Source organism: Sapajus apella, unplaced genomic scaffold, assembly GCF_009761245.1.
Source record: "Sapajus apella isolate SASKATOON/1434 unplaced genomic scaffold, GSC_monkey_1.0 scaffold14, whole genome shotgun sequence".
Lineage (NCBI taxonomy): Eukaryota > Metazoa > Chordata > Mammalia > Primates > Cebidae > Sapajus > Sapajus apella.
Window position 1 is genome coordinate 19,857,369 of NW_022436954.1, and position 13,552 is coordinate 19,870,920.

General features: G+C 35.9%; 1 protein-coding gene across 5 annotated transcripts in view; it reads right to left on the bottom strand.

Moving 5' to 3' along the window:
• TTC17 (tetratricopeptide repeat domain 17) overlaps nucleotides 1-13,552 on the bottom strand; it is a 137,421-nt gene that overhangs the window by 85,993 nt on the left and 37,876 nt on the right. For all 5 annotated transcript variants that reach the window (XM_032283548.1, XM_032283550.1, XM_032283549.1 and 2 more), the window contains 10 exons: nucleotides 11,917-12,026; nucleotides 11,238-11,382; nucleotides 10,651-10,790; nucleotides 8,414-8,574; nucleotides 6,621-6,733; nucleotides 4,095-4,241; nucleotides 2,615-2,730; nucleotides 2,293-2,458; nucleotides 1,021-1,098; nucleotides 659-883 (listed from right to left, as the gene is read on the bottom strand). In XM_032283548.1, the coding sequence (XP_032139439.1) occupies nucleotides 659-883; nucleotides 1,021-1,098; nucleotides 2,293-2,458; nucleotides 2,615-2,730; nucleotides 4,095-4,241; nucleotides 6,621-6,733; nucleotides 8,414-8,574; nucleotides 10,651-10,790; nucleotides 11,238-11,382; nucleotides 11,917-12,026 (1,401 nt within the window). The remainder of the gene's footprint in view (nucleotides 1-658; nucleotides 884-1,020; nucleotides 1,099-2,292; nucleotides 2,459-2,614; nucleotides 2,731-4,094; nucleotides 4,242-6,620; nucleotides 6,734-8,413; nucleotides 8,575-10,650; nucleotides 10,791-11,237; nucleotides 11,383-11,916; nucleotides 12,027-13,552) is intronic.

The window sequence follows — 13,552 nt, forward strand, 5'->3', positions numbered from 1 at the left end:
CTAACAATGGAAACCTATAAATATTTAGACATCAGGTATAAAATTAATTTAATTGTATGTTTATTATAACTGAATTTCATGAAAGACAAAATGACAACAATTATAACATCCATTCTGATTTCAGAGATGTTAAAATACGAAAACAAAAGTTGTATCTTCAAAACCATGAATTACAAGGCAGTGATGTAACTCCATAAGCTGCATGTGGCGGGTTAGGGGCATGAAAATCAATGTACCTACCTACTCTTATTAAAACCAACGTTGAACTGTCCTCTGGTTGAATGGTATAAATAGCTCTATAAATTAAAGTTGTAAAACAGTGTAATATTAAGCAGTTTGCATGTTGTGATGAGTAGGATAAAATACAAACCAGACGTTTCAGATTGACATAAAAAAGTGGCAGTATATTTTTACAGCTATGTTATTCTTATTTAAATTGTTTCCAAAAAAACTGTGTAATTATAAATTTCACTCACTTAAAATTTAAAGAGTACACAAAAATTAAGCTTTTGATGCTCTCTCTTGAAATAATGCAAATTCTACTCTGAAAAACAAAACATGACATTTTTTATGCTTTCCTTAGAAAAATATAAATTGTGATCTAAATTTGAGTTACTCTACATAGTATACAGAGCCATGAAAACCCATAAAACCTCACCTCAGAGCTATTGATGGCCAAAGCTTGAAGTAGTAGCTTAGTGGCATCAAGATGAAGGCCGTAGTGAATCAAAAGGTTGGCCAAGTTGACAAGAGGAATGTCTTGGTATTGAACTGGAGCTAGATTCAAAGCCCTCTGAAGACAGGCAATAGCAAAAGTGCTATTTCCTACTGCTCTCCAGTATAGTCCAGCTTCATTGAGTATGAGCCAGACAGGAGCATTCGGCTGAAAAATCCAAAAATACTTCAGTTAGTACAATAATACAGTACTTATTCTAAATAAGATTTTCAATAAGTGCATTTTAACTTTTAATTATACTTAAGAAACATTTAAGTTTCAGATGTCCAAAGTAAATAACTCACCTTATTAATAGCATGAAATAAGAAAGACCCAATCTCTTCTTCTGGGACAGTATAGTTATTAATACGGGAAAGCAAAATCTGAAACACCAAAAGGAAGACTGACTCAATTGAAAATAAAAGGGGAGACATTTGAAAAGAATATCTATAGATGGCAGTCTTTTCTTGGGCTCCTCAGGAACACCTAATTTGAGCAAATATTTATAATCATATAAATATCATAAATTCATTGACATACCAACAGGTGTTGACCTGCTCACATGTATGTACTAGTTTGTTTAACTAAAAAGTTATGACATATACCCAGACACAGTAAAGTAACCACCATACCCCATTAAAGTCAGCCTAAATGTTCAGACCCCAAAAAGAAATTATTCAAAAGACAACAGCATGTAATATGCAATATCTGATGTAATAAAAATCTATTATCTTTCCTTCCTGGAAGATACCAGATCCTCAATTATTCTACTTCATGTTCCCATAGCATTTATATAACTGTGAGTGAGCAACTCTAAGGCATAGATCATGGTCTGTTTATCTCTGTATTCCTAGCACCCAAAACAATGTCTGGCACATAATGTTTTTGGCCTAAGGAAATGTCTGTTGAATATAAGTAGTAATGACTGCTTATAATTTTGAAATTAACTTTAAAAAAAAAAAGGTGATTGTGATAGTATGTGATCACTAAAAAGATGAATTTTTTTTCATTTCCCTCTATGGAAAATGATACTAATACGGTAATCTATAGTAATAAAACATTCGTAGTTATACATAACTAAAAGGAATTTTGGAAAAGAGCATAACTGAAATTCTAATATTTGCAAAATGGTTATCAAATTAATACAAATTCTAAGTAACCTCATATAAGGTCACAGCAGGGTTGATAAGGCCAGAAAAAAAGATTCTTCAAGCTTTCAATTTATATAAACTTCTGGAGGCCTGGAGGATGCAAAGCTAACTTTTAGTGGTCGCAATGGCCTGCATTACACCGACTCCATTAGAAAACAGAGAGTTCTGTGCTGCTCATCTTCGAAGTGCTTTGAGTTAGTGGAATAGTGCCTAGGCCATCTACGTATAGCAGCCCTGAGGAACTCTCTCTGGCACTCCTTTAATAGCATGACTGACTTCGCCATCATTTCACCAGTTCTTTATCCTTCCATTTTATATATTTAAAGCTCAACAACTACCTTCTATCATTTTTTTTTGTTCCATTTAAGAGGCTTCTGAAGTCACCCAGAATGGACGGCAATAAATACCAGCCTAAGTGAGCCTTACTTTTCGTGCATGGTCATCTGGCATTTTGGCTTTCAGATCCATGCGAACCTCTAATTCTTTGACTAAGTAGGACAGAGTGTGGCTTTTTCTGAAGTCAGTAATGGAACAGTCAGGGGTTTGGGCCTCTTCTTCTGTAGAATAATCATCACTGCTGAGTTCGTGGATCCTGGCACAAGAAAAAGGAACAAGATTCATATTTTCAAAGTTTGGGTGACTTCAAGATAAAGACTTAACCTTTCAAGTCCAAGGCTGGTGATCTCAAAGAACTGCCAGATGACAATCATGCAGAATCAGGTGCTTTGCCAAATCCATCAGCACTTGCCTGAGTCCTTTGTTTTCTGGAGGCAGAAAATACGTTGGTAATTCCCCACCAACAGGGACTCTAGGGTAACTTTCTGTACAATCTGATCTTTTAGGCCACAGAATATGCTGTTTGTCCTGATAAAGAAACAAAATTTCTCATAAATTTCTTTGGATCCAGTATCTCAATATGCTAAACCTTTAAAATGATATAAATATACAATAATTAAACAAAACTATAATATCTTAAGACTATGGTAGACTCCATAATACTCCTGCTACTGCAGATTATTAATCTAAGTCAGTAATTCTGGCTGCTTTACCCACAGACTCATTCAGGGTTGGGCAGGGTATAAGGCCAGTGAGACACAAGAAGAGGCTTGCTTGGGGTTTCTGGGAAAGGGTAGCAAGTCTTAGGCTCTTATGCTACTTATGGACAAAAAATCATGTTGCTCCAGTTGCTGCTGGCTGTCATCTTATGACCATGGAAAAAACCAAGCTTTTGGATGAAACCAATACTGTGGATGGCAGAGTGAAGAAAAAAAAAAAAAGAAAGAAAGGAAAAGAAGAAATGGGTCACTGATGACATCACGGGGCCACTGAATCAACCAAACCTGAAGTTTATCCTATTTCTGGACTTCCTGTAATAACAGGCACATTTTCTTGCTGTTTAAGTTAATCTGAGGTGGAGCTTATGACTTGTATCTTAAAGCAAACATAAGCTTAAAAAACTGGCATTGAACACTATGTTTCCCTGAACTAAGGTCTCTGTCAATGCCAAAGTTTAACAATTGGTTTATGATTTAGAAAATGTTCATTTTCTCTAAATATAAATAAGATGTACCAGAGGTTTACTAAGCTTACATCTTGAAGCTATCAAACTTTAGGGGATTTATATTACATATAATTAAATCCAAACGGCCATTTAATTCTGTTATACCCTTGATTAAATTCTGAAAATTTAATGGTGAGTAAAATATACAGTCTCTTTCCCCCTACCTTGGTATTTGCCTCAGCAAACCTACCATTCTTTCTTAGCTGGTCTAGAAATGCACATGTACTAACTTCTTTATTGTCTGTATCTCCTACTAGAATGTAGGCTGCGGAAGAACAAAGGGCTTATCTATTATACTGCTAGTATTAGTCTGGCACACCGGTGGGAGCTCAATAAAATGCTGATTAAGTAAGTGAAGTATAAAAAACATATACTTGGGTAAAGTTTAAAAACTTGTTAAGGTTGGTAATAATACTCAGAATAAAGCTTTGAATTGAAGTCAGTGTGTCTATCTACTCTACTTGATTGGGAAAAACTCAAGCAGAGACTGCATCTTACTCATTCACTACCTAGCAGAATGGCTTCCATCTAATAGAAATGTAACAAACATTTGCTGAACTAATCTCGACAGTCATTGAGGCCATATTAATCACTGAGGTTAAGGGCCACTGCTTTAATGGATCTTGCCAGTTTGAGAAAACTCCTTCATCATCGTCTATTAACTTACCCTATATGCATCAGAGTCCCTGCCCCAAATCCAGAGAATAGAATGGGCTACGGGAGAAGACTTGACCGAATCATTGATATCACTCTGATTTGATTGAACATCAAAGTTCACAGACATCATACTGGAGGTTGATGAATCCTCACCAAACTAGAAAATGAAACAAAAAGTTCAATCAAATTGAAAGTGGAAAAGGAGTTGTGACTATAATTTAACTCACACCAAAAAAAGCCAGTAAATACTCAAAATTAGTAGAAAATCAGAAAGTAGCTCAGTAATAAAGCAACTGGATCTTTTAAGAGCTATGCCCCAACTATATTTTTTCATGGATAATGCATAGTTAGTAACTTTCAATAACTTTGCCATTGAAGTTTGAGAAAAATGGCATAGGTCGTTTTCCTGTCCCTTTGCTTCATTTTTATGATTTGTCTCTTTAGGTTAATAATTAGCTAATTTGGAAATCTGGTTCATTATTCCCCTTTTCTTCCTACACTAAAATGCTCACCACACTAAAATTAGCGTGCTGTGTGTGGGTAGATGCAAGGGAACTTAATAAAGTGTTCTTAAGAGTTTTACAACTATCACTTAAGGATTATAGACTATTGTACAATCAATTACAAAGAAAAGTTATAGGGGTGAAAGGGTAACCTAGAAGATGAGAGAACACAAACATATATAGCCTTTCTTCAGAGCAAGGTGGAACAATGTTGGATATACTTACAAGGTGCTTCTGTGTTTCTGAAACCTTGCTAGATAATGAGAATGGGACTGGGGATGGGATGGGGTAGGAAAGACATAAGAAAAAGGAATGAATATGATGAATTTGTAGCTCTAGGTCTTTAGGACTAGGAATGGAGTCTTTCATTATATAGTGGTGATACAATTTTATGAATATAGACTATTGGAAGCTACACTCTTTCAAATGGTTTGTCCTAAAACCAACAAAAAGTCCAAAAGGTACACTGGGTTTCAATCTATTTCATTTCTAAACACCCCCGTTTTTCCCTTTAAAATGCTTGGTTTTAAGACAGGGAGCTACAATCCCAGAGGGTGTGAATCTGGTCTTCCTTTATGCTTTCTCTTGAAAACGAAACATGAGATATTGCTGGGAGCTGGTCTACAACACTCATAGGAAACTTTTGGTCCCTATCACTATTTCCCCTTTTAAATGGCTTCTTAATTTTTGTCTCTTATTTTCCAAATGCAGTCAGATTTTTTCCAGATTAAAGAGTTCTAAGTTTTTGTGGTTTGTCCTCCTATGGCTGCTCTCCTTAGTTATGTTAATTAGTTACTGCTGGAAATTTCTGAATCTACAATTAGGGACATGATGAGTTTTCTCTAAGATAGGATAAATGTTGTTTTATTTCTAACACAGGTTGAGTATCAGTTATCTGAAATGCTTGACCAAGAGTGTTTCAGATTTGAGATTTTTTTGGATTTTTGAATATTTTATTACACTTACCTGTTGAGCATCCCAATAAAAAAATGTGAAATCTGATTTCTTTTGGGCATCATGTCAGTGCTCAAAAAGTTTCAGTCTTTGTATCCCTTTTTTTTTTTTTTGATAGTCAGAATTCTGGTTGTACTTGCTGTCTGTATCACTTATTCAATAACAATTATATACTATTTGGTATCATTGCATTTGTTATTTCTTCCCAACTATATAGATTGGGATTCTATATATGTATATGTGTGTGCATATATGTATATAGAGACAGAAAGTGAGAGAAAGCACACATCTAGCAGTGTGCTTAATAAAGATTTTCTGTTGATAATGAGTATTTTGTTGTTGGTGTTGGTTGAGGCAACATAATTGGACTGATTACTTCAGGAAACAAATAGCATGGTCGCTCTCAAATTTTAAATACGTCTTACTCTAATAGTAAAGTGGGGAGATGAAAGCTTTGAGTTCAACAATAATAGTCCAATTCTAGCTCTCACGGTAAAGGAGAAAAGAATCAAATGTATGTGCATATAAATATGTAGATGGTACTTTGAGAAACAGAAAGCATTCATGGAGTTACTGAGTACTCTCTATAAAATCTGACTTCATAAACATAACAGATACTCAAAATCTCTCTCTCTTATTTTTATTTATTTATTTTTTTGAGACACAGTCTTGCTCTGTTGCCCAGACTGGAGTGCAAATGGCATGATCTGGGCTCACTGCAGCCTTGACCTCCAGAGCTCAGGTGATTCTCTCACCTCAGCCTCCCGAGTAGCTGGGACTACAGGTGCATGCCACCATGCCTGCCAATTTACATATGTTTTTGTAGAAATGGGGTTTCACCAAGTTACTCAGGTTGGTCTTGAAATGCTGGGCTCAAGCAATCCTTCTGGCTCTGCCGCCCTAAGAGCTGGGATTACAGGCGTGAGCCACTGTGCCCAACCTCAAAATCTTAAAGATCTAAATGACAATCACAAATTTTAGAGGTCAAATATATAAGGAATCAAGGGGAAACACAAAAATTTAAAAAAAATTTTATAAAGCAAAAGTTTGTAAGAACCAGATTGGACCAAGAAAATGACCTGAACATAGTCCACATTTTCAAAGATATCTCCACGATGATAGCGTACAGGCTGGTCCCACTGGCAATGTAAACTATGCTGCTGGTTGACCAGTCGGCATATCTGATGATTTCCTGGAATAAGGAAATTACACAAATGATGAGCAAGGTCAACAATAAATGTGATTTTCTTAGACTAAGTCATTTAGTATCAACTCTGTATCCCTCATAGCCTAGCAGATCACTTATATAGGATGTACTTATATAGAGAAATACTCATTAATGGTTAATCAAATCATTCTAAGAAGTCCCGGTTTTTCCGCCTATAAAAAAAGGAATTACACTAGATGATTACTGAGATATCTTTCAGCAATTATGCTCTATGATTATAAAATCTATTGATTACATAGTTTTAAGAGACTTTGGCCATCTTTCTGGACAGAATTTGCTTTATATACTTCATAATTTTGTTTCTCTGGTTGTATTTCAGCAGAATGGGCAGTAAATAATCCCGAGGATTGATTAGACTCTACACTCAAAATAGCAAAGAAAACTTGTTAAGGGAATTGCAAAATGAACTATAAATGGTCACAGCTAACGGTCAACGGTTTACAGGCTTTCTTGACCAACTTATTTATCAGGGGAGAAGGATATAATTAAGAGATTTTATTTTCTCTGCTGTTGAGTTGTCAGATCTGCTCCCTTGTAATCAGAAACAAAACATTCTAGATATAACCAAAGCATTACTCTCATGCCAACCCAAGTTCCTATAAACCAGTGGTTCTATTTTTTGGATCACAGATGCTTAAGAGATTTTAATAAAATCTATATACCCTCTTCCCAGGAAAATAAAATTGGACACATACACATTCTACATATAATTTTGGAGAGGATTTTAGAACCCTCTGAAACTCATCCATCGGACACAGGTCAAGAATTCCAGTCTAGCCGGGTGCGGTGGCTCACACCTGTAATCCCAGCGCTTGGGAGGCCGAGGCGGGTGGATCACAAGGTCAAGAGATCAAGACCATCCTGGCCAACATCGTGAAACTCCGTCTCTACTAAAAACACAAAAAAATTAGCTGGGTGTGGTGGTGCGTGCCTGTAGTCCCAGCTACTCGGGAGGTTGAGGCAGGAGAATTGCTTGAACCTGGGAGGTGGAGGTTGCAGTGAGCCGAGATCACTCCACTGCACTCCAGCCTGGCGCCTGGTGATGAAGCAAGACTCTGTCACAAAAAAAAAAAAGAAAAAGAATTCCAGTCTAAAATTTTACTTCTAAAATACTGTTTTTAAGACAGCAAGAAAAAAAGGAGTACGGGTAGGTTGTTTCTAGGGTGGGTCTGGCTCATATTCACTTACTGTAACGCCTTGTTACCCCATAGTACAGTTTTTAGACCTGCGGCAACAGGCATCACCTAGGAGCTTATTAGGAAGGCAGACTCTCAGGCCTCACTTCAGACCTACTGAATCATAATCTGCATTTCAACAAGATCTCCAGGAGACTAATATGCGTATTAAAGTTGGGAAAAAAACCCAAACTGATGTTGAACACAAAAGGCAACTAACTGTTAAGACTTCTAGGATTGACTAGACTTGTTTTTTATTTCAAAATGTAAATCTGAAAAATGCAAGGGGGACCAAACCAGCTCCTCAGGCCTCTTGGTATACCAACGGTGATGAATCATGATTTCACGATGTAGGGAAGTTATAAACACTACTTCATACTTCTTTAAGGCTATAAGAAAGCTATGATAGTAAAGCATGCTAGAAGTGAATTTCCTAACTTGTCTTCAATTACTTGGAGTCACTACTTACCTAATTGTGCCTCTTTTGCCATCTGAGTCTCATGAATGATATTTCTTAAGATTTGCTCCTCCTGAATCAGTTTATGTTTTTCTAGGATTTCCTGCTGTCTCAGGTAGTGGTCATGCTGCTTTTGATATTCCTTTAACTCATTCAGTGTTCGCTGGAGAGATCTTAACATGTTTTAATACCAGGAAAAAGTTAGAGCTATAAAGTTATAAAATTTTAAACCCACTTAAACACATACCTTTTTTTCTGGTTTGCAGCAACAATTACTGTGTTTTTCCTTTTATTTAACATACAGTACAACCCTGTACCACCAGTTCAAGAATAACAAGGCAAAAAGATAAATGTGAAATTCTTCCCAAACTTTTTTTTTTTTTTTTTAAAGAAATGGGGTCTCACTCTGCTGTCAGGGCTGGATCCAGATGCCTGATTGTAGCTCACTGCAGCCTTGCACTCCTGGGCTCAACTCCAGGGCACAACTCCTGGGCACAAAGAGTTCTCTTGCCTCAGCCTCCTGAATAGTAGCTGGAACTACGGGCACATACCACCATGCCTGGCTAATTTATTTTTAGAAACTGGGTCTTGCTATGTCACTCAGGCTAGATTTGAACTCCTGGCCTCAAGTGATTCCTCCTCTCCACCCTGCCTCAGTCTCCAGAATAACTGGGATTGCAGGCATCAACCATGACACCTAGGAATACCACTATCCTAACATCAAATGGTATGTTGCATTTTTCAGGTGCCATAAACAATACATGACAACATACAAGTTTACATATTTAACAACTCTGTTTCTCTCTACAGAATTTGTGTTAGTACCACCAACATTCAAAGTCTTTCTAGAATCCTTTCCTCCTTGTCAGTTTTTCCCTCGAATCTGCTTAAAAACAAAGTTAAGAGTTAGGGGCCAAGGTACTTTGCTTTCATACTTCAGCTTATTGGTTACAGACCAGGAAAACCACAGAAATTATGCTTAGAAAGGAATATGGTTCACCAACTGATTTCAGTAAATCAGCTGCCCGATTATATTTAATCACAAAACCCTTACTGACTATTACACACTGTAACACACAGGGACTTTAGGAGCTATACAGACGGTATAAGATAGAGCCAGTTCAATTATTAAGAGCATGATATTGGAAAAAGCTCAGCCAGGTATAACAGAAACCAGTTATAAATAAGCAAGCTGTCATCCTTTTTACTTCCTACCACATTATGCCTTAAACAGATTGGAAAATAAGCAAATACAATATTTAATGAGTTCTAAATTTCTGTTTAATTCCTTAATAACCAAAGTAAACTCAAATATTACAGCTAATTCTGAGACATAAAGAATTCACTTCTGAGTGAAGTTTCTTAACTAGCCCTACTGATGAAAGGAAATGCTTTTTAATTTATTATACCTCAAGGATCAAATACAATAGAATTCCATTACTGTACAACCTAACACATAATTATGATTAAAATTTGGGTCAAATAATGTCTCTTGATGTCATTTAACTACCTTAACAATAGGCCAACCCTAGGAGTCACCACCTCTCTCCAAGAAGAGAAAGATCAACTATTGTACATGTAAGTGATTTTACTGAAACTTAGTATATTCCATGGAAATAAAAACGTAGTCAACAAAGTTGTAAGTATTCCAGTCTCTCCATCCCCATCTGACTTCATAAAAGTAACTGATGATCAAAACTGTAAAGATTTAAATGACAGCTTTTACTACAAATATTCTCTAGTTGCAGGAATCCATACAATGAAAGATATTCCTCAGGCCGGGCGTGGTGGCTCACGCCTGTAATCCCAGCACTTTGGGAGGCCAAGGTGGGCAGATCGCCTGAGTTCAGGAGTTCGAGACCAGCCTGATCAACATGGAGAAACCCCGTCTCTACTAAAAATACAAAATTAGCCAGGCGTGGTAGTGCATGCCTGTAATCCCAGCTACTTGGGAGGCTGAGGCAGGAGACTTGCATGAACCTGGGAGGTGGAGGTTATGTAAGCTGAGATCGTGCCATTGCACTCCAGCCTGGGCAACAAGAGTGAAATTCTGTCTTAAACAAACAAACAGACCAAAAAAGATATTCCTCTACACAACCACCAGGACTTGGAGGAAATGGATAGGACTTGCAGTAGTGAAGAGGTTTCTTTCTTAATTCCAAATACCAAATGAACACTGATCTCCTACACAGATTTAACCTAAGGTTCTACAGTGCTAGTGCCTGAGTGAAATTTTTCCTCTTAATTACCTATGTTGAGCCTCCAATTTCTGCTCCAGTTTTTGCTGACATAGAACAGCATGTTTCCTTTTTATAGCTTGCTCAAACCCAGGTTTGGCCTGCAAAGCGTGGTCATAACAGAGCACTGAGTGGTTATATTCCCCAAGCATCTGAAGAGACAAAAACAAGCACACATATATACACATAATACACAAGGGGAAGAAATGTTAGCCATGGCCTGGTTGCATCTGTCCAAATCCTCTAATGATTTATGAGATCACACCTGGATCTTACTCTCCAATGACCATTACTTTGATCAGTGACCACATCCCTACAATATTAAGATAAACTATAGGATGGTTTCATTGGAAGATATTGCTGACCTTAAAAGGTGTATTCTTTAAAAGTTTCAAATTCCAATTTAATTATTATTATTTTTTTTTGGCAAGAGGATAGAACAATTACACTATTGTGCTGAGAATTTTTCTTCCTCCTAATTTCATTTCTATTATTCACACTAAAAGAGGAACCGAAAAAAGTAACATTCCACTGAGAGGGGAGAGAAAAAAAGGAAAGTGGCAACTAGTGCGTCTCATTAAACAAAAAGTAGTACTTACTGCATATATATTCCCCAAAGTATAATAGCTGGTGAAGAAGTCACTGTCATCCAGAGCTGCATGGACCACAACAGCAGCATCAGCAGAGAAGTGTGCTCTGTGTAGAACATTTGCCAGATTGACCAGGGCAATGTCTTTATTGTGCCTAAGGAAAGCAGCACATATTCCATGATTATGAAGAACTACTTGACAAGGAAAAATGACATTCAAAGTTACTTGTGCTTAGGAAAATAAGATATAGGTGGCAAAAATAATCACAGTGTTTCGTTTTTACATTATTGATGGTTCTTAACCTGATAGCGACAAATTTTGTCACAAAAAAAAAGGTCAGGCAGATACTGCATGATTTTACAATTTAGGGCTTATATTTATTTGCTTTAAGAAAAGTTAAATTTAGTTTATGCTAATTCCATTCAAGTGAATCACAGGACACCCATGTAACACATTGTTTCCTTAATGGAAATGGAAAGTATATTACACAATTATCACTTTAAACTTTTTGACATCTGTGATTTTTCTTCTTTTTTTCTTGGTGGTGGGCTAATTTCTTTGAATAGGGATGGAGAAAAGTATACAATGCAATGCTGCTTCTGATTGTTTTCTTACGTATTGTTTCTTTAACGGTCCTGAGGAATGTGGAAAACCAGGAAAATCAGGTCCAGAAGAGGAGGAATCTTACCTGGAAGAGAAGTGAAGCGCTCGCATGGCACACTCCACTACCTGATACGGCTCATTCTTAATTCTCCAGTAAAATGACGCCATGTTATACAGTACCCATGAGGAAGAGTTCTAGAGATTAAAAAAGTAAAATTACAAACACGACTCAAAACAGTTTAATTTAGAATGCTCAAAAAGAGCACCTTTAATATTCTGGCTCTTCCAAAATTCAAGATGAAGAAGAGCAAGACTAATGAAAGCAATGATAAAGAAGAGGACACAGTGCAAAGAAACTAACAGCATTCTAATCATCAGCTGAGAATGCATATTATGGTGTGATCTTCATATAAAGACCATCCAACTCCAGCTTATTCCAAGAGGGAAGTAAAACTGAAAATCCCACCAACTGACCACAACTTGTTGGGTGGGCTCTATTCAGAAGTTAAGTCAGAAGACCTAATCTACTTAGAAATAGCTCCAATATGAAATTCCTGAAATTAACATTTAAAATATTTTTCTATTTATGTAATATCTGAGTGAAGCCACAAACTTAAACAGGTTTACTCTAAATATAAAGACAGAAAAAGAGGAAAAAGGGTGAAAAACATGAACAGACAACTCAAATAATGAAACAGCTAAAAAGTATGTAAAATGTATAACTTCACAAAGAAATAGAAATTTAAAAGATACAAGTTTTCCTTTTACAAAGTGGCAAAGACTAAAAAGAATGCCAATACTTACTGGATATTAACTTTAGATTTTAAACTATAGAAATGTTAAGCTACTACAGCAGGTCAGGGGGACAATCTGACATGTATGTAAAAAGCTTTAAAAATGTAATGTATATTAACATACAAATTAATGTATATTACATTTACCCTTTGACTCCCACAATTCTACTATTAAAAATGTATACTATGGGGAATAATTAAGTTTTAACTATAAACATATATAAAAATAAAACTCCAAAAGGATGTATTACAAACCAGTTTTGAAATTATTATTTTTACTTTCTTTAATAGATTTTTATAGTCTGAATCTTTTACAAAGACCAATTATTTTAAAAGTTATTTTAATGTAGTTAAAAATAGTTTAAATTTAGTGAAATGCAGTTTTTAAGATTACAATAAGTACAATCTGAATTATTAATCCTTAAGTATTCTATATTCAAGAAAAGTATGTGATTTTTGAGTGATGCAATTAAAGGTTTTAACACTACGAGCAGATCAACTATGAACTTCTGCTACTTGAAGTTGGTTAAAGGACAGTACATACTTCACAACTGACTTGTGAGGAAGGTTTCAGTTTTCCTTTTGATAGCCTTTTGAAAAAATTATTTTCAAATCAACAAATGCTTTGATTTTGATTTGCATCTTTTATTTTCATGTTATAGTGTAAACTAGGACAGAAAGTTCAATTAAAAGTTCTACATGAACTACTGAAAAGATCATGATACATTAAATATATATCATGATACATTAAATATATATCACAGCATACTAAAGATAAAAATATATATTTAAAGAAATACCCTTCTGTAGTTCTCATAAAATCTCCCCCATATCTATAAATGTTCTAATGTTACTGTGAATTACTCCCTCCTTCCTTCGAACACTTTCTTCCATTGGCTTTAGGACACCACATTCTGTAGGATACCC